Genomic DNA, 25,163 nt, shown 5'->3' on the forward strand with positions numbered 1-25,163 from the left:
CTGTACTTCTGATGTGAATATTGTGGAGAAGTTACAGGATCACTCACAAGCAGCTTATTTAAGCAGTTGAGGCAGTTTGTATGCTGGTGAGTTTGTATACTGATCCATCAGTGTGCAAACAGGCTTGAGAGCTCAGCAGTCAGTCAGTCTGAAGCATATCCCCTCTTTTTCTTGCAAAGTGCCATGAAATTTTCTGTCCTACCAATCAGCTGACTCTGGAGTTCCATATACAAGCAGGACACCACGAGCAGGTAGGGCACATGGAGGGTGAAATCCATGCTCTCAATTTAACAGGCTTTTGCTTCAGTGGAGCACAACTTGGAATTTTGTATGTTCTTTCATTCTCAGTAGTAGTGAGGATATTTTTTTCGTATTTAAGGCTTTCACCCCATAGTTACTGGTCATAGTAACATCTTAAAAGTTAGTTATAATAAAATATATGTTAGTTACAGGTAGTTTGCTTCTGCAAACAAACTTCTTCTTCACCTCCACAGTGGCTAAAGACACTCTGTGTATTCTCCAAACTGAGAGGGAGGAACTCAGTTACAGTTTGTTCTCTGCCTTTTTTATTATTATCAAATGAACTTGAGCTGATGCACTTGAAATGTTTGAATGAAATCTCTGTACATTTTGTAATCGTCACGTTGCAGATGTGACAGTGTTTCTTGTTTGCTCTGTCTCCTTCCCAGCTCTTACCCTACTCTCACTCCCCAGGTCAGATGCAGAGGTGAAAAGCTGACTGTCATACTTTCTTTTGCTGCAGATGTTGATGAATGCAAAGTGCAGCACGGGGGCTGTAACCAGATCTGTCTCAACAAGCTCGGCAGCTACCGTTGCTCGTGCTACAGTGGTTATGCCCTTAAAGACAGCAGAACATGTGAAGGTAAGCTTCCCTGGCCCTCTCAGCGTGCTTCAGATGGTGCTTGGAGGCTTGGGTCTGTACGTTGGAGAGCTGGGCTGTGCTGAGCAGGCCTCTCCTACTTCCTAGCCCCAGCTGGGAAGCTTCTGGGGCTGGGATGGTACTGGGTGCTCACGCCAGCACTACGTGCCTGGGTTCTTCAGTGGTCCCACCATCCTGCTCTTGTGTCTCAACACTGGTCTGATTCACCAGGGTTTGTGGCTGGGGTTGTGCTAAATTGGTGTAGCTGCTCTGTCCTTGTATCCCAACACTGAGAGGAGGAAAGGCTGCCCAGATGCAGCATTACGCATCTTTCCAGTCTCATGGTGTTGTAGTACATGAGATATTTGTTCTTATTTTATGCATTTCTTGTTTCATTTTTCTGTATCTGAATACGTGCAGCTTCAGGTAATGAATTGGGGTAGATAAAGACAGATAAATTCCCTGCCACTAAATATTAATAGCTGCAGAAAGGCACTAATGAAGGCAGGCAATTATTTTACATAGCATCCAGGAATGGAGAATAAGGATCTGAGATAACTGCCTGAAATGGTGGAATGAATTTACATAGCCAGAACTTAAGCAACTGACATTTAAAAGTGTTGAGAAACTGCGTGCTGAGACACAGACCCATTAACGATCACAGGTAGCTATTAATGTTCTTTTTTTTTTATCTTGTGAAAAACATGAGAGTCTTTGTGTATAACTCTAACGGCTATGACAACACAGTTCTCAGCAATTTGTATGCCTGACCTGAACAACCTGTTAACGCTATCAGAAAAAAAAAAAAAGCAGGATTTTACTTCTGTGCCACTTCCACTGCTTAAAGTGATGATCGTACAGATCACATGGTATCCGCTTCTAATGCGCACAGCCACTCCGATGAGCCAAAAACACCTTTGAATTTCCCCCTCGTGCCAGCTGGCGTGAACAGGTGGGCAGCAAGTGGGCTTGCAATTATAGTTGTTATTTTATGTATGTGTGTTTGTATAGTGCTGTTTATAAGAACACTGTGAACATAGCATACAAGGTTTGTATCCGATGTGTGGCCATCAGGATGCTGGTGTTAATATCAGATACGACTAATGACACTAATGTGGCATTGCATTTTAATGCTTTTGTACATTTTGTTAGTTTCCTGCAGTTTTTTCCTATTAGGTGTGCACACGAAAACATTATGTTTGCCAGTTGATTTGTAGACTAGGTTACACAGCGTACGAGATAGGTTACTTCTCTCATACGTGGGAAAATCACCAAGTGTAACTGTAGTCTTAACATGCAATAGAAAGCAAAAGTAAATATGAAACTCTCAATATACTGTAAATGTTTTGACACCACCAAGATTTTGCTAGGGATTAGTTAACATGTTAGGAAAACATTTTTTTGCTTTATGGGCCTCCAGTTACAGTCCTTTGCCTGCCTTTGTAGTGAAACCCCTCAACACCTCTTAAACAGGACTTGTTCTCTGTGACAAACTGGACTGCTTCAATTCCCCTTTACCACTGCAGATCAGCAGATTTGGATCTCAGTTTTGTGAATGTGTGAAAAAACAGGGTTGTTTGCTTGTCTGAGGAAGAACAGAGGTCTTGGCTTTTCCACAGACTGAGTGCTGCTTCTGTGTTTTATTCAAAAACATACTGCTTTTTCCTAATTTCATGGTGGCTGCTTTTTATCCCACAGTTTCAGCCCCCTGAACTGAGTGGGTTTTTTGTTTTATCATGGGGTTGCTTTGTTTTGTTTTATGGTTTTCCTCTAGGCTTGCTTTGCATTGTTTTTTTTCCAATAGTGGTTGATGGCTTAGGGAAAGAAATAACAGCTGGTCTTGAAAGCCTGCAGTCATCCCTTCTAGCTAGCTGAACAGTAGAGGTAGATTCTTAAAAATACTCTTTTTTCATTTACAAAAATCGTAAAGGGATCATTTGGCTCTCAGCCCACTCTGGGGTGCAAACGGTGAAGTGATTGTACTCATCTGAAGTAGTGTTGTTTAATTGCTTGTTTTGCAGACATAGATGAGTGTGCAGCATCGGCAGACATCTGTGGAGAGGCTCGCTGTAAAAATCTGATAAGCTCATATGAGTGTCTTTGTGATTCAGGCTACAAGTACAATGAGCTGAGAAAGACTTGTGATGGTAAGCTCATGAAATAACAGCATATTAATATGTATTATGTGGTCTAAAGCTATTAAAAAACGATCAGAAATTTAACTTTAGGCTTTAGTAAAAAACATTTTTCTAATCTTACTTAGTGCCTGTCAGTACTTGTGAGCAACACACTGAGTTTGCAGTGGTTTTTGATGACTTTAATCGACTATATGACCTAGAGTACTGAGATTTCTTGGATTTATGCGAAGTACAAGACCTGGTGGGAGCATCTGTACATATTGCTGTCTCTCTTTGTAGGACAAGAAGAGTTACAGGGCAGTAGCTGTTGTTCTGTCAAAACCTGTCTTGTGGTATTACTCAGAACTAGGAGCTTAATATGCGTTGGAACCATGTACAGCTCTGCTGGCTGCACTGCCTGCAAGCTTTCTCAACTGAGTACGTGTTGAAAGCATTCCAAAACTAGCATTATGCCTTGTCGTTTGTCTAAGTTAATGCACTGACTAGAATCACACACTCACCAGCCCTACTGGGCCCTACGTGTTTATCTGTGCCTGAAATGATCTCTGGGCTGTCACACTTTGTTTCCCTGCATTTGTTGGTGAAACAGATAAAAACGTGCTGAAGGATTAAGAAAATACTGAGTGAAAAAATCAGTTTTCACTTGTCTGTTGAGGATCCATCTGGTGAGTAGCAGTGAAGCAAGCAGCCCCTGCTAACCTGAGCTACGGGAGCAGGAGCCAGTCAGCACAGGAGTAGAAGCAGGGGCCTTCAGGGAAGAAATCTCACCTGGAAGGTAAAGCCCAGGGCTCCAAACCAGCAGACAAGGAGCTGAGTTCTGCATCCAGCCCTCCTGCTCACTTGCTGAGTGTGTTTGGGCAGCAGGAATCTGTGTGTGAAAGTAGGTTTGTGCAGTTGTTAATGCAACTCTTCTCTCCTGTAAAGATGTGGTACAGGGTAGGCACTGGCCATGGAACACTTGAGCACACTCAAGTGAACAATGCCACAAAATATCACTAATAACTTCTTTTTTCCACAGACAATTAATGTTCAAACAAACCCAACGGCTGTTTTCTCCTTTCTTTGCTGGTTTTGTGTAGATATAAATGAATGTGAACAACAGCTCTGTGAACAGACCTGTGTCAACTCACCAGGGAGTTACACCTGTCACTGTGATGGCAGAGGGGGAGTAAAACTTTCCCAGGACATGAACACGTGTGAGGTACGTTAGTCTTCCTTCGTTGCTGTAACTGCAGAACAGACCTTTAGTTTACACTGCATCTGAGAATAACGGATGAAGCTCTGGACCAAAGCCATTTGAGCTGAGACCAGCAGGAAGGAGTCAGAGGGCCAAGGCCACGTGCACTGGGGACAGTAGCTCTCCTGGAAAGATAGAAGGGTCTTGTTTGCCTGTTATGGGAGTATATTTATCCAAAGTCTCTCTTCTCAGGCTCCTCCTGTCCCCATTCCAAAAAGAGCGAGTTAAGAGCAGCACTTGCACTTTACACTTCCATGGTCCAGGCTTTTGAGGTGGCAAAGGCTGCTTCTGCATAAGCCAACCAAGAGCAAGTTCTTAGCATATCTTGTGTTGCAGGCACTAAGCTGCAGTAGAAAACCTTATGCTGTGTCTTGTGAGCGTCATCTCCTTTTGCAGCAGGAAAGCATTCTGCCAAGGTGAATAGGAGGGAGGAGGGAAGGAAAAAGGAAATGTTCTCAGGACCAAAGCAGCACTATTTTGAGAGTATGGCCATTAAAGTGCCCTAGCCCTATATGTATAGCAATTATATGTTTGAGGAAAGACAAGGAAGCATATTGCTAGATTCTCATTCAGTTGTGTGAGGAGAGTAAGCATTCAAAAAATGTGTTTTGGTTATAGAACATAATACCATGTGTGCCTTTTGCTGTTGCAAAAAGCGTTAAGTCCTTGTACCTGGGGAGGATGTTCAGTGGGACTCCTGTCATCAGACTGCGCTTTAAAAGGAAACAACCGACAAGGTGAGGACAATTTCGAAGGACAGTCAAATGTGCTGGCCAGCTTTGATGCATGCAAGGGAGTTAAGTCATTAAAATACTGAGTATTGCTGTGATCATGTTTATTTGTTTGGGTAATGGAGTGCTTTACGGGAAACATTATCCAAACCAGTAACTGGGAAAGGCAGTCTTGACCACAGAGCTCCTAAGATAATTACTGAAGCACAGTAATGTAATTTTTACTATTGATGCCATTTTGAGGCCCATTTTCACAGCTTAAGCTTTTTGAGAGTGCATTAAAAGCTAGTGTGTTCTAACAGAGCTGTAGAGCTACTAGAGTTGATGCTGTCTGTATGGAAAGTACTCTGTGGTTTTTGAACTCTGCATAACTAATTTATTTCTTGACACCTGTGCGGTCAGACTTGTGGCTGAGTTCGACTTTAGAACCTTTGATCCTGAAGGTATCCTTTTCTTTGCTGGAGGCCATCAAGACAGCACATGGGTAGTCTTGGCTTTGCGCAAGGGACGGTTAGAGCTGCAGCTGAAATACAACGGCATTGGCCGCGTGACCAGCAGCGGACCACTTATCAACCATGGCATGTGGCAGACGGTGAGTGTGGGCCACTTCCCAGAGCTTGCCTTTCTTCTCTTGATCCTGCTGAACCCTATTAAGCATAGGTCTTTGTGTGTCTTCATATTTTTGAGATGCTTTCCCAACCTATGCATTCAATAGTCAGAGCATCTGCTTGCACACCGGTACATTATCCATGCTGAGGTGAGAACAGGATGTTTTTCCTAAGAAGCTGAATTACACTTTATGTCCAGTAAAACTAAACAACATCACTTTGCATGATGCTACCATAAACAGACACAGCGCCTCCAAGATGCAGCAGTGCTGAGCTGACTTTACGTTAGCAAGATTAAAAAGATGTCCTCTGGGTAGCGTTGGCAAGTGAAAGATCTTTTAAGAAAGTCTCCAAGGGTGGCTTGTTTTGTGCATGGGGTGTGTATTTGTTTTGTTTGTTTATTTGTTTAGTAGCAGAGCTCAGCTCTGAACCTCAACAAATCTATTACGCTATGTTATATTCTTCAAATCTGTTTATAAATAAAACACTCCATTTCCCTTGTAAAGATTTTGGGGTCTATTAGAAACTGTGTCGAGCTCTGCTTGCTAACAACATAATCCCAGCAGTCTCATGAGAAGACGCACTGCGTCTTGGAGCTTGTAAGGATTCATGTTCTTGGCACTCTCTCAAATGTCTCTGGTGTTTCTGGGGTGTTACCTTTTGTGACAGGATCATAAAAAGCACCCTATAGTATGATCTACAACAGATCAGCATTATATGTGCATCCTCTCGCTTGTGCCTTCCCCCCCTCCCTTTTTCTTGTCTTATTTAATTAGATCTGTGGCCTTTAAGTTGATGTGTCTGTTGGGCAGTGGGTGGGAATCTCTTGGTTAACTTCCACAGGAGACAAATGCAGATGCTGGTAACTGTGAGTCATTTTCTGTTTAAAGTTTTTTAGCGTTAAAAATCAGAATTATACATTAAAGAAAAAAAAAAAAGCACAGTAGGAAAAAATTTGTTTCTAATGAATAAATAAAGAAGTTCCTGAGTGCATACATTGTCAGCTGCTGACATTCGGTAATATTTCCAGCAGATGAGGTGATGTTTAATTCAGTTCCTTTGCTGTCACTGAAACAATTTTAGGCTCCAAATGGAGAGCTGTAGAGATTCAGCAAAGCTGTAGATAAAACGTGTGACATGCTGTATCTTGGCAGGTAGGAATAGCCTCGAGGCAATTCTTACTAAATTAAAGATTTGTCCTGCTAATTTGAAATATGGTGATTGTAATTGCCTGCACAGGGAGGGTGGTAGTAGAAGATGAGTCACAAAAAGCTGTTATTACCAAGCCGAACCGTTTAACACAGGAGTGTAAACTTGTTAAGTGCTGGACCTCATTATGAAGTAATTACAAACTTTCCCATACTGGTTGTGGGAGAGATACCAGAAACGTGTTTTCTTTCTTCAAGCAATAATACAAAAATGCTTGAGCACTTGGGAGTTACAGGGTAAGCAGTGTGCTTGCTTCCTGCAGGGAGAGCAGGCAGCACGATAAAAGCAATTATCATTTTTAGGCGGTGAGTACAATCGCTGGTCTCCTGCCAGCCATCGCTTCCAGGGCTCGTATCCCCACGTACCGTCAGACCTAAGAAGTTGCCTGGCGGAGTTGCTGCAGCAACTTGAAGGCAGAAGGAGCTAAAGGAGCCTTCAGGCTCCTTGCTCCATGGTTGACTCCCCTCAGAGGCTTGGGATGCTGCTTGCATTGCTGGGGTGCTGCTGGGTGCTCCTTTCTCTGGTGTCTTATCCCTTACCTCCACCTTGCAGGTAGTTTGTCCTCTTCTGCTTAACATCCAGTGCCAGCCCTGTCTCTAAATACCATTTAATCAATAAGTCTGAACCTCAACTTTGAACCTCAAGTATGGACTTCTGTGTACTTTTCACCCTCACCTTCTGCAACACAACCCAGACCTTCAGAGGTCACAGTCCAGACTCAGGTGCCATTTGGGAGCTTTACTCTGGGCGTCCCTGTGCACAGGATGAAGCCCTTAGTTCTTGTTAGACCTGGATACTGATGGTGACTTTGCAGGTGTTGGGAAAAAATAGTCATTTTACAATTTCACTTCCAGGAGATAGAAAAAAAAAAAAGACGATTTAAAATGAAATTACAATAAAAAGCACAAGTTTTTGGTCTCTTGAGCAAAAGTTGCATTATTTTATGAAAATGTGAAGGCATTTTCAAACATTCAGGCCAGTGTTTCTACCTGGGTATATTCTGATGTTGATCTTGCCTGATCTATTTTTAGGTGATCATTCCCAGCAGGGAAAGCACAAACAGGCAAGCCTCAGGAAAAGCTTTTAACACAGCGTTGTAAATGTAATCCAGCTGAATGAAGTGTCACGTATGAGCTGAGGAGAGCAGAGAATGCACTCGCTTTCCTGTTTGTTTTGCATTTCCCCCCCAAAAAATTATCATTTTGTCTTTTTTTCAATGTTTAATTTAGCACTAGCATGAAGACGGTATGTTTAGCACCGATAATAACCTATGTGCACTGTCAAATGTCCAAGCTTGAGGTTAAGCAATCACAAGCAGGTTGGTAAGTTGGCTTTCACCCCGTGGCTGCCTGCAGCCCGGTCCCGTTGCCTGTTTGGGCTCTGGGTGCTGGTGGGGCACCAGCCAGTGAGCTTGGGGTGTGAGGAGCCACAGCTGGAAGTGCCAGAGGGCATCCTGAGGTAGGCAGAACACAATTGGCATTTGTTAAGGGGCGTTAATCCCTTCTCTTTGAGTTTGGCTGTGGCTGCTGGGCTGCTAATGTTCCCAGCCCTCTGAGTGGACTTTGCAGCCTGCCATCTCCCCAAAAAGCCCATCTGAGACTGGGTTGTGTGTCTCTGTTGGACACAGAGCAGTGGTGTAGATGCCACTTCAAACGAGCAGGCTTAGGGCAAGTAAATTCATGTCAGAGAGGATTCAGCATGGAGCAACACGTCAGGTGTGAACGGTGTTTTAACAGCATAAACCAGGCTGCACTGGAATCCACGGGAGAAGGAAGAAGGTTGATATTCTGTGCATGATCTTTTCAACTCTCAAATTTCCTTTATCTTCATCACCACAGACTACAATCCAAAGGGAGTGTCCAGGTATAAACCTGCTCAGCCCTGCCTGGCAGCAGAAGCCAGGTCCCACAGCAGCCGAGTCCAGCTGGCTGCTTCGTGGTGTTTGTGCAGCCTGGCCTCTTGCTTTCCAGCGGGGCACCTTGTTGTGGATCATTGTTCCCATGTTACACCACAAATGCAGTGATTTTATTAAAAAATACAACTTTTTTTTTTATATTTTAGTGGGGATAGAATCTTCCTAGCAGTAGCTCCTAGGAGACATGGAGGTAAAAGTGGCAGGGACCTGAGAGAAATTTTTCCGAGAGAAAAAAATAGTGCCTGATGGACATCTTTATTACCCTCTCAAACGTAACAACATCTTCTGTTGTTCTTTTTTCAGGGGTCAGTACTCAAAGACTAGACTTGTTGTGGCTGGAAGGCTTCTCTGTTATCCTCTGCTGAGCCAACAAAAGACATCCTCTTATCTGTCTTTCCGGCTTTTCCTTTCGCAGGCTGGCGCAATAGGAAGTTTCTCATTAATAACTTGTTACTGCATTTAAATTTTGCTTAGAGCAAGCTGCAGATGTCACGTAGTTCATTCATTCATTCATGCATTTGTGTTTGTTTTGAAGTAGCTGGGCTGTCTTTGCCACTAGGGCAACTCCAGGTTGCTTTCTAAAGACTTGAATATCGAGGTGGAATGTAGTTTAAAAGGTAAACAAAGAGGCTTGGGGACAGAAAATATTTCTGCATCGTAGGGATTTTACTATAGTGTCTGTCCTATAGTTGAGGCTGCGTGTCTTTTTGTACTGAAATTGTCTGTTTACAATTTTACTTTTTCAGATCTCTGTTGAAGAACTCGAGAGAAGCTTGGTTATAAAGGTCAACAGGGATGCAGTTATGAAAATAGCTGTCTCAGGTGATCTGTTTACTCTGGACAAAGGACTGTATCAGCTGAATCTGACAGTAGGAGGCATTCCTTTCAAAACAAAGGACCTTGTTCTGCCAGTAAGTACAGCATCAGCACTCACCTTGTTTTGCATGCCTGAAGGGCTTGATTTCATCTTTTCTTGGGGTGATGTAGGTCCCTCCTGAGAGCAGTTCAGCCTGCCCTGACACAGGTGGCATTATCACCTCCTGGATACAGATTTCTCTCCACTGACTATAGAGGGAGCCTAAGCCAGTAGCAAAGGTGAGACTCCTGATTTTTTGACTGATAAGGTTGGGTGAGATGTATCCCACCCTTGGCCTGCAGAATTAGGACACAGCAAAGCTGGAGCATGTGGCAGGGCCCTGGGAACTGATGGTGATCATGCTGGCTTGGAGATCTGGAGTGGCCCTGGCGTGTCATGCTGCTGAGTGAGGGTAACATTGTGCCCAGTAGGACTTGGATCAACGTGGAGGGCAGTTTTTGTGTTGTGACTGGGGTTTGAGCTTTGTGGTATTGTATCACAGCTTTGTGCTCCTGGCTTTTACTCTTTCAGTTTTGTAGGACCCAAGGGAAAACAGGAGCCTGTTTTTCTTCATTTCTTCCTAATTCAAGCAGATAAAGCACACAGATGAAAGTTAAAGCATCCTTTGGATGGGATTGGATGGTTGTTATGTTTCTGAAATAGCTGCTGCTCAGGCTATTTTGAAAGTCTGCCACACACGGAGTTGGCACCTTGAAACCAAAACTGGCATCCCCTTACTTTTAAATGAAGTGATGAGTTTGTGGCTCCATGACTGGGAGTGCAGCAGCTGAGGAGGGCTTCTGTTCCTCTCAGGAAGTCATTCAGGGCCAATGCTTGTCTGAAATGCTAAGCTAGGGGTGTGGTCTCCGTATACGATTAAGGGCCAAAAACTCCTGAGGTTTTTATCCTGGCTCAGACACTTAATTCTGTCTGCTTCAGTTAATTTGGGATAATGGTTCTGATTTAGGTGCTTTTGCAAGGAGCCTTCTCCTTGCATGCTACCTCACATTTTAATGCTGGTGCAGGATAACAGCACGGGAAGCTGGAACAAACAAGGTGTGCACAGAGCAGGGTGCCCATCTCACGGCTCAGGCACCCCTCACTTAAAGCAGAACACAACACCACCTACCATGAATCAGGTCTGACATGCTGTGTGTCACAAAGGCTATTTGCAAAGACACAAAAGATTTTATTTTCCATGTTTGATATTATAATATCCCCTGCACCTGAAATCACTCGTTCTTGCAGTTTAAGGTGTGAGATACTGCTTTGTCTTCCTAGATAAACCCTCGGCTGGATGGCTGCATGCGAGCATGGAACTGGCTGAACGGGGAGGACAGCACTATCCAAGAGACCATAAGGATGAATGAAAGGATGCAGTGCTTTTCTGTAGCAGGACGAGGGTCTTTCTATCCTGGGCGAGGTTTTGCTGTATTTAATCTTACTTACAGTAAGTACTTCATATTTTTATTTCTGTTGTCCTGCCATTAACTGTAATTGGTTAATGAACAGTTTGAAACTTGCATGCATGCCCAACTCAGTGTTGATTGATGCAGAAACAACTGTCAGCTGTGGATGAGGAGGTATCAGCTGAACTTGTGGCTCCTAGCAAAGGGAGACTAGAGCCAGTATGGACCTGGCCAGCACAGAATAGGTTCTCTCTGTGTGGTTCCGCCAACGCATTTCACACCTGGGCTGGCTCCAGCTCATCCTCAGCCTTAGGAGCCTCCCTTTTCATCTGTCAAAATCATAGCTGATTCCAGCCTTGACCACTGTCTTCTCCTAAATAAGGAGAGCTGCAAGCCATAGTGAATTACATGAATTACACACATCAGTAAGCAAGATGCCAGCATGTTTAATTCCAAGTTCAGCAGATGAGATGCAACATCCCATGCTTGTGATAGGGTGATGATCAGGAAGTGATTAATCGGTGATTGATATAGTATACTTATATGCTTTTTCAGTTTAATACAGGCTTTTATAGAAGTGTATGTCAGATTTCCCATGATCTTTTGACAGTCAAAAGCCATGGCTGCCCTGTGTTGCAGCAGTTCTTTGAATGAGATGGATTGACAGCCATGGAAATTTGCACCTCTCTTTGTGATAAAAAGCTTAACCTTGTCTTTTGACTTCTGAAAGGCAACAGATTACAGAAGGTAAAAAGAGGGAACCGATGCCATTTTCTTCTCTGATTATATGTTCAGGTGCTTCAGCATTTTTTGAGTAAAAGGAATGTGGCTGTCTCTCCATATGCTCATCCATCTATCCTCTTCTCCGGCCAGAAATTGCACATTCTACCATTTAACCTGATATTCTTACGTTTGTCTTGCTACACTTATTTTTTTTTTCTTATAGTGCAACCTTCTTCTGGAAATGAAACCAAGACAAGTTGGAAAATAGAACTAAATGCTGCAATTCAACCAGCAACAGACACCGGTGTGCTCTTTGCTCTGGTTACGGAAGAAGCGTCTGTCCCGTTATCACTGTCTCTGATTGACTATCACTCCACAAAGAAACTGAAACAGCAGGTATAGATTAAGCATTTTTCTAGAGAAAGCTCCTTGCTATTTTCCTGGGACCTGAGAGTCATTATCAAGAAAGAGCTGTCAGGTTCTCTGCCTCCCTGCTTATTTGGGCCCAGCAGTTCAGAACGTGGTCTGAGACTGGGCTGCTTGGCCAACACTGAAATTCTGCCCCTGAGGGGTACGTGTTAGATACTACTCGTGAGCTCTTTGCAAATGTGGCCTAGGCAAAAGATTGAACTGGTCTCTTGAATGCCAGAAGATTTTGTTAAATTTTGCTGGTTTTAGAAGCTGTTCAATCTCATAAACTGAGAGTTTACATTCTCTGGAGTTGTTCAGTGATAATCCCAAGGCAGACAAGAGACAAGTTTAGGTGTCACTCCAGATGCTGTGAAAGGTCAGTTATGATGGAGGGCTGAACATGCTGCTCTAATTACATTCAGAATGAAGGGCTAAATTCTGGCATTACAAGAGTATAAATAAGGAATAATTTCACTAAAACCCATCAGGCAACTTTTCATGTACAATACAGCAGCTACGGTGTATTTACATCCACTAAAACCCACTAAGAATTCCCTCCTAGGAGAAAGTGGTTACAAGAAACAGTTAGTTCCCCTCATTCATAGTTTTTTCAGTGCAATTGAGATCAGAATAAGATCAGCAATAATAATAATAATGCTAATTTTCTCATGGCTCTGCAAAACCTTCATAAACAAGGCCACAATGTCATCATCCTGGCCCTGGATAAGTGTGGAGAGGTATATTTCAGCTCACTGCCTCATTTTTTTGTCTTTCCCCTGCTGTCTAGTTCGTCATCTTGGCCTTGGAGCACACAGTTGTGTCCAGACTGGCAATAAATCTCTGCGATAAGAAGGAACACTCTGTGGACATCCTCGTCAAGAAGGACCAACTATCCCTGAGGGTAGATGGGATGGCAGGAGAGAGTGAATTAAGCGCTTCTGAGTTAGAGGACAGCCTGTCCATCTTGGATAGCTCTTTGCAATCAACGGTGAAGACATATGTGGGAGGATTGCCAGGTGAGCATCCAGTTTGATAGCATGAAATACAGAATCCCACCTCCCTGAGCTGGCAGTCAGGAAAGCTGTCCCCATTCATTAAACCTGGGAGCCTCACTCTCTGTGCTTGAGCAGGCTTTGTCTGTGATGCAGGCATGTGTGATCCCAACAGAAGTGAGGGTGTGCTTTTTTTGTTTTGTTTTGTTTTTTCTTCAATGATTGTGTCCTTCTGAGGACAGGTGGAGGCAAAAAAAAAGGAGGAGCTTTTGCTTAGTCAGCAATAGGATCGATTTTTCTGAAGGGTAGCTGTAACACCTTACACATGGTAAGATCCATAGGACCTGTACCACAGGATCCTGCAGTTTTTACACACATAAACATTCGTTACGTTAGAATGCGCAAGCTTTATGTTGCTACTTAAGCACTCCTCGTGAAGAGATCTCAGTGTTCATCTGTTCTCCTCTGTGGAGTTTGTATATCCCATCATCTTTGATAGAAAGTTTCAGAATTGTTCCAAGAACCTGTTGCGAGGGCTAAACTTTTCATGCCATAGCACACAGCACCTAGCTTCCCAACCTGCCAAATATATATGCACAGGTTTTCTCCCCTTTTGTCTCCAGAATCTGATTTTTCTGTCTCACTCCTGTCAGGCTCCTGACTCACATTGTTTTGACTGAAATTTGGAAAGCCCAGTGTGCTGATTCTCCCTGGCTGATGCTCTCTTTGAGCTGAACACAGCAGTCCACAATTAATTTATTTCCTTCCAGCTGAAGGTAGTTAGAGCACAACCAGAGGCCTACCACAGTTTATAGCTTTGGTGGCTTTTCAGCTTCTTGAAAGAGATCTGTTTGCTCCTCTGTTGTGAGCCTGCAAGATCAAGCTTTCATCTGACTCATGAATTTTGGCCAAACTTTGGGGGTTTGTCTCTTGTTCTGGCTGAACTGGTTTATCAGTCCCTACTGCTGAGGAATGCAATTAAGGAAACACTTGTGTTTGTGACACAGCGCAGTCCATCCTACTTTGTTGCCAGCAGCTAGGCAAAATCTTGCCCTTACTCGCCCAAGCGAGGGAGAGGGAGCAGCGTTGGCCTCTTGATAGGTTTTGAAGCAGTCAAGCTGGAACAGAGTGGCTGAGGTGCTGTGTACACTAGGGCACATGGCACGACTGTTGCCACCATGCCCTGAGTTGTCTGTGGTTAGCTCAGACTAACTGTGCTGGGTGAAAGGCAGTTTTTAATTACCTAGGGCTAGGTGGGAAGTATCTTAACTATTGCTGTCAGCCCCAGCTGGCTGCTGTAGATTTAGCTGCTTTCACCCTTTGATCTGTTGTACTCATCAGCAGGACTTGCTGCCTCTGCTCTGCTTTTACCATCGAGTGGAACCCAACGCTTGCGCTGAGGAGCGTTGTTCCTCGCCAGACGAATAAACATTTCAGCACTTTGGCTGGATTCATAACTCTGGGTTAAATAACTGTATCAAATGGTCAGATCGAAGTGAGTTTGGCTCATTCAGATTTGAATAACGTTTTTTTGTTTTTGTTTTTCCCCTGCTTCTTTACCCTGTGGAAAAGAACCAATCACATTTAATCTCTTTATTCCATTTGAAATAAATAAATAGAGAATCCTGGGTCAAAATATGCATTATGTCCCGTACTAAGTACAGATAAGATTGCAGGTGTAGAACTATTATTTAGAGTTAAAGAGACAAGAGGGAACTTAAAGGCATTTACTACCTTTTTATGGTATTTTCAGTTTGGATAAATCCTGAATTATGTAATTTATATGATGCATAGTCACTTTTCCAGGCAATGTGTATACCAACCTGGTAAAGGAGCCTTTAAACAAGCCTTCTCAGTCTTTACATGGCCCCAAACAGACAGATCTATGTCTAGTCATAACAGAAAATTATTTATTTGACCTGATTTGCAATTATAAGGTACACAAAAAAAAAACTTTTATATTTCTTTTTGACAGTATCTTACAAATCCATCTCATCCAGCCCATGCTGTCCTTCCTTAAGCCGTGTGGCACATGTAACAGCAGTCAGCATGATTCCTTAGATGAGTGCTCAAGCCATGAGGCCAACGCTGTCAACTTCTTCTGAGTCAAAATTTAGTTTAAATTCGTGTGAGGTACTATAACACAGAAACCCACTTCTTTGTAAGAGTGCAGTTATCTTAAGCAGACTCCAGAGATAAAATTTGGTAAACAGGGAGGCACAGGAAATAGCTGAAATCATTTGTTTAAGCAAGCACCGAGCGATGGTGTTTTCCAGCCAGAAAGCTGAAAAATTTATAGTATCTATTTGTGGCTTACAAACCCCACACAAACACTCCTTCTCTCGCTCAGTCCTGGAGTCCGCCACAGTGTGAGCTGTGTTTGATTACATCAGTGTTGAATTTGGCCTGGCAGAACCCTTTAAATGGCGTATAATCTCAGACCAACAGGGCAACCTATTGTTCACCTTGTCCTTGCTTCGGTGTAGAGATAAGGGGGTTGCTTTGCTACCTGTCTCAGTGGGAGGCTGCCTAATCTGTGAGACATTTCCTTGCTTGCCGTTGCACAACCAGCACGGCTGGGTCAGCTTTGGGTTGTAAGGAAGCTAATAACCTCATGTTCACTGATGCTCATCAGAGCATAGGTGGGACAGCTTTTCGTGCAAAACGGGCCCCCAAAGATGCTTGTCTCCCCTTTGGCACAGATGTTCCCGTCACCTCGACTCCGGTCACGGCGTTCTACCACGGCTGCATGACTGTGAAGCTGAACAGCAAGGCACTGGACTTGGACGAGGCACTGTACAAGCACAGCGACATCACATCACACTCGTGTCCTCCAGCTGAGGCGGGTCCGTAGGTACCACTGCAAGGCGAAAGTTTTATACTAGGGAACTTTCAATGCTTTTCTTTTTTTTTTTTAAAGATATAAATTATTCAGACCTACCGCACTGCGTGTATAGTTTCTCTTAAACACTGAAGTTATGTAGGAGCTACTGATCCTTATGTCAGATTGATTATTGAAATACTCCTTTGCTTTGAGGTTTAAAGGTTGTAATATATTTGTAAATAGTTCAGAAGACTAATATTAAATAAGCCAAAAGTACAGAATATGCCTAAATGAATGTCATGTTTAAACTGTAAGAGACAGTTTTATCTGGAATGTGGAAAACCTGGTAATATATGAGTGTGGACTGGAAGAAAAATAATAATTCTGTATTATTTTTATTACCAACACTGCTTTCTGATTTGCAAAGTATGAGAGAATAAAATATTTACATACAAGTTTTTAATTTACCTGTACTCACATTATTCTGTACTCTGCTATTTGGAGATGATGACTCAGGCTGTGCCTGATATGGAGATTACAATAGTGTTGTGGGGTTTTTTTGTTTCAATTTGTTTGGAGGTGGGGGTTATGTGTTTGTGTCAGTATTACATATCCTTGGGCTGGAAAGCGCACGGTTGCTGCTATTATTATTGCTACAGTTTTTCTTGCTGGTACCACAGATGGAAGACTCAATTGTGACCTTTAGAAAAACTTGGTCAACAGAGAATGGAAAAAAAAAAAAAAAACAAAACTGGGTCAGCAGGAAACAATTAGAAGAAAAGACTCATAAGCTGAAAGCCATATGGCTTTTGTGTCAATAACCACTGAAGCAAATGATGAGGTGTTGAGAATTGGGAATATTAAGTGGTGATGACATTTTTTTGCTGCTTAATTTTGAGGTTGGCTCATTCACCGTGAGCCTAACGGGAGCACAGAGGCTTGTGATTCTGAGAGTTAGCCAGGCTGAATTGCAGTGTGGTGAGAATATGCTTGTGGGTTTACTTGGGAGAGGTTGTAGAGCCATAAAGTGCATTTAACTTCTAAACTATCCTGGTGCTGCTGGGGCAGGCTTTGCCTAGCCTGCTTTGAGGCAACTGAATCTTGCTTATTTGCTCCTTGCTTTCCAGTGGGTTAAAGAAATGAGAACGAGAGGTATGCCGTGGTGGATATCTGAACACTGGGTGGCTAAAGTCACCCTATGCTTCACGGGGTTAATATGGAACAGGTCTAATTCCACTAGTTTTTTTTTATATAAATTGTTCCCAGTCATTCTATGCCATGTTTTGCCTAGTCAAATACGGAGCTGATGGATTAAGCTAATAAAGCACACGTGACAAGGTAAGTGACCGAGGTGTGGAGATGTAACTGTCCCAGAGGAATGAATGGACGCAGGGCAGGACTATCCCAACTGTATCCCAGCTGACAAAAGTTTTTACACTCAGGAATGACCAGATGCCAGTTTGGAAGGATAATTGCTAACGAGGCAGTGATAACGGGGACAGACTCACTGGTGGACTGTGCGTGGATTGGATAGGAAAATCCAGAAGTATTTCTATGGGTTCACTTTTTGATATTGAGCAAGGGATACCAAGTTATGTGCAGGAGTGCTTTCTGTTATAGTCAATGATGCTGGATCAACTTGAGATTTGATGGAGAACTGAAGAAACATCAGCTTATTATTCCAGTGAGAGCAGGGAATCCTGAAGGTATTGTGGTGAACAGCACTTCCTCACTGTGGTGGTTTGTTTTCTGTTTGTTTTTCCTGGTTATTTTAGTACTTTACCAAAATACGTCTCCCATTCTTTTAACTTGGAGGAGCTCTAATGCAAACAGTACAAACTTGGATGGCACCTACTATTTTTTAAACCAAGTAGATGGAACAAACCCCATTTTACTTTGTTCTTTTCAAAGGAAGCGTGTTAGCAAAGCAGTCTTATGTCTAGCATTTGTTTTTTGGTATAGTTTCTGTGGTGGATCCCAGAAAAATAACATGTGGCATAAATGAATCACAAATATGTCTGACCTTTGTGTTAATGTAAGTGGTACTGTTTATGAAGCCAGATCCTGGAAACGCGAATCTTGTGGTACATTGTGGCAGCCTGCAGTTGCAGGCTTAGTATTATGTGAAAAAGACTGTAATTCATTTTTTTTTTAATAACAGTCTGATTCGGAACTAAAAATATCGCTAGGATTGTGCGTATCTGTGCATGTATGAGAAGATATTTTGCATGGACTACAACAAACTCCAACCAAAATGTGGTTTAGAAGAAAAAGCCAGAGTTTGCAAGTCTGGAGAATTACAGAAAGGGAGGCAAGGAGTGTGGGGGGGTGCTTTTGTGTCAAACTTGATTGCTTTTTATACCCTAACACTGGAAGAAGAGGCAGCTACTTCTATATATTGTTGAGAAGAAGAAATAAAATGATAAGCATTCCTTCATCCCTCCTCAATCACTGTGCTTCAACCCAAGAGAAACACTGATTTCATTTTTGTTCTGTTTGCAGTCTAGGTGCTCAACTCAAAGGGACCAAGTCTGGGGTGTGTTTTTTTTTTGACTCCAAAAGTGCCCAAAAATGAACCCAGGTGGTTCTCCAGGGAGTATTCATAGTAACTCAAAGTAAGTCAATTTGCAGTTCCACTCCTGTTCTACTCAGTGCATGATTAGGGTGATCGTGCTTTTCACAGCATGCATTTGCACAAGAACTACGAATTTTGGATGTATTGAATTCATGAGTAGAAGTAAACAGCAGCCTCCCCTCTGACTGTGTTTCTCTTAACCTAGTTCATATCACTGACCTCATCAACAATACAAGGTAGGCGCCTTGTCACCAACGTTAACATCACTGGCCTAAAACTTTGCATATCAGAAAAAAAAGATGGAATACATAGAGTATGTTTTTTATGGTCCATATAAATTATTTTATATGACTTTATAAATTATTTTATATGACTTTATTTGTATTAGTTCTGAATCTTTTTTTTATACGTAGAGGTACAGCACATGAATCAATAGAAATTCTTGAAAGGTGGAAAGTATTATGTAAAAGGATGATCGTCCTTTGGTCTATTTTCAGCTGGTCTGATGGTGTCACTTCCTTTCAAAGGAAACTGTCAAGTAGGCTGGTTTTGTTTATATAGTGTTTCTTTATATTTCCATAATATGAAGCAGCTGCTTAAAAAGCTAATGAGAAATACCTTCCTTTCCTTGCTTTGCTCTTTGGCCTTTCAGAAAATATCTATAGCTTCATTGCTGTCTAGACTGCAAGATCTACAGAGCAAGCAGCAGCACCATCCCTCTTCCAGGAGCAAAACGCAGTGGCGTGGTGCCATAATCTGATGGGTTTCCATGCCTGTGTAGCCACTCCTGCCCCTAGATATGAAAGCCATGCTCTAAGAGGGATCTCAGCCAATATGATGTACAGAAAGGGGACAGGGCGCACACAACTTTGTTCCTGTCAAAGGCACTGTTACAAGTGTTGCCGCTTAGCCTTGTCAAAGTATTTCCAGTTCTGTACAATGGGGAAAATTATGAAGGAATTCCGACCCTTCATCAGCTCTTTCAGTGGTTGCAGAATTACTGGACCAGACCTTGTTAAACTTAAATAACTGGGGTTCACAGAGAGCGCTTTTGGTTGTGATCCTCTTTGGAATTAATTCCAACACTAAAGTGCAGATTAAACATCTGTCTGGAAATTGCACCTTTAGCATGCTGACATGACATTTTACTATGCAGACTAGACTGCCATGAAGTGCAAATTTAAAAAAAAAATCCAATAAAATTAACCTTTCTGTTTGAAACTTGAGGGAATTATTCCATAGGGTAGTTTTCCCTCTTTTTTTTTTTTTTCTTTCTTTTTTTCTCATAAATATAACAGCCTTAGGTACAGTATAAATATACACAGTCAATTTTATTGCAAAATAATTGCCACACATTTTTTTTTATTGGTACAACTCTTTCACCAAAAAAAAGGGTTCTTAAATAAATACTACAAGCAAACAAACACCGAGGCTCTTCCTACCCAAAGTGATTTACTCAGAGAGCTCCAGACTACCCACTCAGACAACACAGACTAAAACCCCTCTATACTGGTCTATGAAAGCAGAACACATATCCAGAGCGTTTTCTTCACTTCTCCTCTTGAAGAAAAATCACTCTGCAGTATATGGAGAAGGAAAAAACTCAGGGTAGGCAGAAAGCAATACTGCATTTGACTGCAGGTAGGCAAACTAGGTGGTTACCTGTCACACTGCTGGTGATGTGCCTGCCCTGACATTGCCAGGTTTCTGCTCTGCTTGGGGGGATGTGGCTAAAAGCAGAGTGGCCGTGACACACTCTGTGGTGGGTTCCTTGCTATGTCTAGTGCCTGTGGGGCACAGGGTTTCCAAAGGTTTCTTAAAAACAAAGAAGCCTACCAGCTGCCTAAAAGACATTCTTTGTCCTACGGTGCGTACGGTGGAGGCTTTTCTCCAGGCAAAAAGTAAGTCGGTGCATAGAGGGGTGGAGCATTGGGGGGGAGGCCGTAGTTGGAGCTGGACTGAGATGAAGGCTGAGTTTCTTCTGATAAAGAAATGTCAGTAGATGATGTTCCTGGAAAATTGCTGGCAGGCTGTATACAGACAAAGAAAAATGCTTCAATAAATGATTATGATCCCGTTTGTGGCTCTGCTTTAAGTGTTTACCATGTAAGTATTATGTCCCACGGTTATTTCTCATGCATTGCAGCACAACACTCACTTCAGTATTAGAGAACCTGCTTAAGGACAGCGATTACAGTGTACAGTGAAAGAAGACAGATTCCACCTGTAATCCAAGTCATTTTTAATAGACATTGTGCATACAGCTGGACAACAGAACAGGAATTTCTGCAGAAGGTGCTTTGGTTTCCTGGGTGAGGCATGGCACCCAACTGCCTGATTAAGTTACATATAGCTGCAAATTTCTAGGCATCACTCTAAAATCTCAAAGTTGTAATACTTGCATAAATGCAGGTTTTTTTCTTATTGCTGTGCCAAATGCAGACTCCTTATAAGAGAAAATTTACAGGTAGGCATTCTTTAAAAGACCTCCTTGTAGGTCTTTCACCTCGGCTGTCCCAGTTACAAGGAGGCCTTGGCTGAAATAGGCACAAAAAATAAGCAGCCCATGTTGAGTAACAACTAGGATTTATTAAAACAACAGGATGCCTCTAGGGACTATTGTTCTGGATAAAATCCTCCACTACTCTAAACCAAGTTTTGCCATTGTTTTCAAGAGGGTCAGGATTTCACTCCTCCCCTCACATGCCAGTCCATGGGCTCCATCAGAAGAGTTGGGCTCAGCTCCCTTCAAGTTCAGGCCTAAAATGCCTGGAATTTAAAAGAAAAAATAGTAAACATGGATCTATTTCAAGGGAAATCTAAAATCCAGGCAAGCAAACAATGCTGTCTTGGGTACTTACCATGATAAAAAAAAAAATAGTAGTCATCATTTAGAAGGCCAGTACCAGGGCTGATACTTGGCTGGTGGCACCTCAGAGCTGCCCAGGGTTGCCAGTCCCCATGCCACGGGGGGGACTTTGAAGGAAGGGGACTTTGTGACAGGAAGGTTGTTTGTGCACCATAACTATGCAGGAGGCAGTGCAAGTATACCTATAGACCTGCTGGCTAGATCAGCTCCAAATGGAGTTATTGGGTTTTATTGCTCTTTTTTTGTTTGTTTTGGTTTGGTTTTCACAACCCCAGCAGCCCCTGCACAGCTCGTCATTTACCTGACCGGCTGGCAGGCCTCCTACCCAGACCGGCTGTGACTGACCTGTACCAGTAAGGGATGAGTGATTTTGTTACCACATGCCATGGTAAACAAATGAAATGCTGGTTACAACTTCGTCAGAATGCATTCCTGGTGTCACCTCTGTTTTTGTGTTTGGCTGATTGCTGCTTGTGGGCAAACTGTGAGGTAAACTAAGCTGGTTTGGCACCAGCTCAAGGTGTGATTATTTTTTTAAGACTTTGTTTGCCTCAGCAAGCAGGTATGCAGTGAGATACTGAATTCAGCAGAAGACTGAGAACAAATCTTAGTCTTAGCTGAGCTGAGCCTCCACATATGTGACCCCAACTGGGGACCCCAACAAAGCAGGGAGCCAAAGGGAATGCTGGAAAGAGAGATGTGTCATGGGGCCCACCTCGCTGTACAGTTAGCAAGGGCACTGGAAAAGGAATGAGGCCTGAGGGTGAGATGCTGGCCTCCAGCTGGGCTTCACATGTGGACAGGACACAGGGGTGAGCTCCTGCTGGGGCCGGCCAGCAGCACAGCACGCTCAGTGCCACCCCAAACACATGGTGCACAGCATAGAAACTGATTCCCACCCCTGGTCGGTGGAAAGGCCTCTAGGGTGCATTCATAGCACTCACTTCATACATCTTTCACCTGTGATAATCGACATGTGAGAAGTGCCTTGCGCTCTCTGTGGACTCTGAAGGGCAGGCCTGCTTGGGTGGAGTCCTCTACACTGTAGACATCTAGATCTTAATTCAGCTGCCCACACGAGTGTCTAGCCCTTTGGGGATGTCATGGGGCATGCCAGATATCCACACAGACATGGTACAGTGACTACAGGACCTGGACCCTCATAGAGCAGCACCAGGGGGCATGTGGCTACTTGATCTCGTTATCTCACATCACTAGATCCCTACATGTCAACAGCCCGTGTTTAGCCAGCTGAATCCCAGCCACAAAGCCTGTAGTTGCCTTAAGGACCAGGACCAGCTGAGCAGGGCTTGTGAAGGCCTGAATTCAGCAGCTAGACACCAGGCCACCAGCTGCTTGGAGCACTTAGATGGATTATGAAGGCCTCCAGCCCTATGGGTTCAGCCCACAGCTCTCAGTGGATGTCATCTGAGCATCTGGCTGTTACAAATCAGGCCAGCTTCTCACATTCACCCTTTTGTAACTTTGAGTAAGCTTATTACAATTTTTAACTCATAACTATTCCATTATGCTGAATGCTGATGCAGAAATTAATTCTCTCTAAACTACAACATAATTAGCTCATACATGCAGTAAAGCTGCTTGACTTTTTTTGGTTTTCTCTCTTCTTTTTTCTTTTTTTCTTTTTCTTTTCCAAGAAAAGGATTAAGTGCTTCCCCTTTTGGAGCCCAGTGCTTCTTGCTAACCTCTCCTGGCCTGAGGACAGCTGGTGATGTCTGCCCCTGAGTGTTATGAAGGGGAGAGAAGATAAATGAACACCCTTCTTAGAAAAAGTAGAAATGTAGGGGAAAAAAGTATTTGTTTTGGAATGCAGTTAAGAATTTGGGGGTAAATATTTCTGTTTCTCAGTGGACACAGGACTGAACAATTACAATTGATCCTCAAGACTACTTACATGCATCTTTTCAGCCTCATTGCTTTCTTTCGTCTCTGTTTATCCCCTTCTCTATTCTTGGCTACGTGCTAACTGAACTCTGCAGAACAGCACAGCTTTTCAGCTAAAAGCAAACAAAAAAAAGATCTCCGTGTGTACTCTTTTTTTTTTTTTTTTTCCTCTCAATCAGTGGTCTCCAAAAGTGCCTGGCCCCATTATCTTATTTATTAAAATGTGCCAAGGACTGTTCTTTGGCTGTGAAGCCAACTGGCACAGCACACATCACATCCATACAGCTGAACCAAACCAGTGTGTCTCTCTGTATGCATACCACTTACCAGGAATGGTCCAAGGCTCCTGCTGGCTCCTGACCCCTTCCTAGGTGTTGATGGGAGACTATTAGATGGTCTGGGCCAAACCCATGCCAGGAGGATGCTAACAACTCACTGGTGTGGGTGGTCATTGGCCCTGAGGAGATGTGGCCTGGGAGGCTGTGGGGAGCTGATCCACAGCCAGCTCGTGCTAAACATGCAGTGTTTTCTATTAAGAATTGCAAAACATGCAGTACCCATCGGTCTGACAGTAGACTGCCAAAGCGTAACAAGGCATTGGACTGAACAAACCAGCTTTATTGTGATTTAAAAACCTAAAAAATGCCAGCAATCTCTTTAGTGTCTCAGTATGGCTATTTACCACCTCATCCCTAATGTTCTTCATCTCGCTTTGCCCGCTCTGTGCTGTACGGCCTGAGCCCAACCATGACGGTGACTGGTGCCCAAGGCCCTGCCATGGCCAGGAGCACTGCTGGCCTCCCAGCTCTGTGAGGGAGGGACAAGGGAGAGTTACAGCAACCAGCGTGGGCCTGCAGAGCACGTGTACTCTGAGTACAGACACCTAGATGTTGTGCAGGGGGAGAGACAAGTGTCCTAAAAGAGAATTTTTGAGTAATACCCATGTAAGTAGGGAGCCACTGTGGATTGACGAGTATGCGTGAGCATTTACCTTCCACAACAGTCCTGTCAGGACACAAGGCACGTAGCTCATGGGACATGCTGCCAGGGACCCTCTGTGGAGGGAATTAGTCTTGCCTGTGCTCCACAGAGGGTCCCTGGCAGTGGGACTGGTGGTGGGAATGGTGCCTTCTCCACTGAAGCTATTTGATAGCCAAGTGGCATAGGAGCAGGTGAAGGACCCTTCAGGCAAAGGAGAGTCAAGAACTGTCTTGTCACCAGGCTACTTGAGCAAAAAATAAATAAAAATCAAGCACCATCCTCAGCATCACTCACTGCTTTTTCCAGGCCAGCTCTGGGCTGGACTCCATGTGTTTAACAGCAGCTGAGGGACTATGCCCCTAACCCCTCATTTATACTCTTCTTTGGTGTGTCAAAACACTTCCTCCATCTGGCTTGTCTTGCCACCAAAAAGCTCTACCAGTACAACCAAAACTGTGTGATGAGTAGCTATCAGTAATATCCAGCCACAGTCCTTTCCATATCACTCAGTTTTACAGACCTCTTATTTCCTCCCCTTTCTTGTCTCCTTTCCATCTGTTGAGTCCTCATCTACTGGTTCCTATATTATGAGTAGCATGGACTAAGGCATGTAAACCTTTCTGACAAATCCTGTATAACTGATATTCCTTTGGCTTCCCCATATGGCTCTGCTCCTGCTTTACCTGGCCCAACACAGGAGCTGCTTTCACCTTTGTGACTGCCACAACACAGCTCTTATCCCACATTGGGATTTCTGACTAACAGATAGAGCCCAAAGGACAACCAGAGAAAATTGAAGATCTAGGGACAGACCTAAGAACAAGACCCAGGCTAAATCATCCCAGAGGCAAGCCTGTGCATTGGGATCCAACTTCCTGACCTGGTTGCAGACCCTGCTGG

General features: G+C 43.4%; 2 protein-coding genes across 7 annotated transcripts in view; one reads left to right on the forward strand and one right to left on the reverse strand.

Moving 5' to 3' along the window:
* GAS6 (growth arrest specific 6) overlaps window positions 1–16,396 on the forward strand; it is a 35,663-nt gene extending 19,267 nt beyond the window's left edge. The window contains exons 6-15 of the mRNA XM_038173305.2: window positions 764–883; window positions 2,902–3,027; window positions 4,098–4,219; window positions 4,874–4,992; window positions 5,389–5,578; window positions 9,465–9,629; window positions 10,856–11,024; window positions 11,930–12,102; window positions 12,905–13,133; window positions 15,812–16,396. Coding sequence (XP_038029233.2) covers window positions 764–883; window positions 2,902–3,027; window positions 4,098–4,219; window positions 4,874–4,992; window positions 5,389–5,578; window positions 9,465–9,629; window positions 10,856–11,024; window positions 11,930–12,102; window positions 12,905–13,133; window positions 15,812–15,963 — 1,565 coding nt within the window. The 3' untranslated portion in view covers window positions 15,964–16,396. The remainder of the gene's footprint in view (window positions 1–763; window positions 884–2,901; window positions 3,028–4,097; window positions 4,220–4,873; window positions 4,993–5,388; window positions 5,579–9,464; window positions 9,630–10,855; window positions 11,025–11,929; window positions 12,103–12,904; window positions 13,134–15,811) is intronic.
* A 3,424-nt stretch (window positions 16,397–19,820) lies between these two features.
* Window positions 19,821–25,163, reverse strand: part of TMEM255B (transmembrane protein 255B) — a 63,994-nt gene continuing 58,651 nt past the window's right edge. For 3 of the 6 annotated variants that reach the window (XM_038173307.2, XM_038173306.2, XM_038173308.2), the window contains one exon: window positions 19,821–20,538. In XM_038173307.2, coding sequence (XP_038029235.1) covers window positions 20,371–20,538 — 168 coding nt within the window. In that variant the 3' untranslated portion in view covers window positions 19,821–20,370. Of the gene's footprint in view, window positions 20,539–20,735; window positions 21,278–23,292; window positions 23,396–25,163 lie in introns of those variants that run through there. The other 3 variants (XR_005262845.2, XR_005262846.2, XM_038173309.2) reach the window with 3 other exon arrangements.

This window comes from Anas platyrhynchos, chromosome 1 (genome assembly GCF_047663525.1).
Source record: "Anas platyrhynchos isolate ZD024472 breed Pekin duck chromosome 1, IASCAAS_PekinDuck_T2T, whole genome shotgun sequence".
NCBI lineage: Eukaryota > Metazoa > Chordata > Aves > Anseriformes > Anatidae > Anas > Anas platyrhynchos.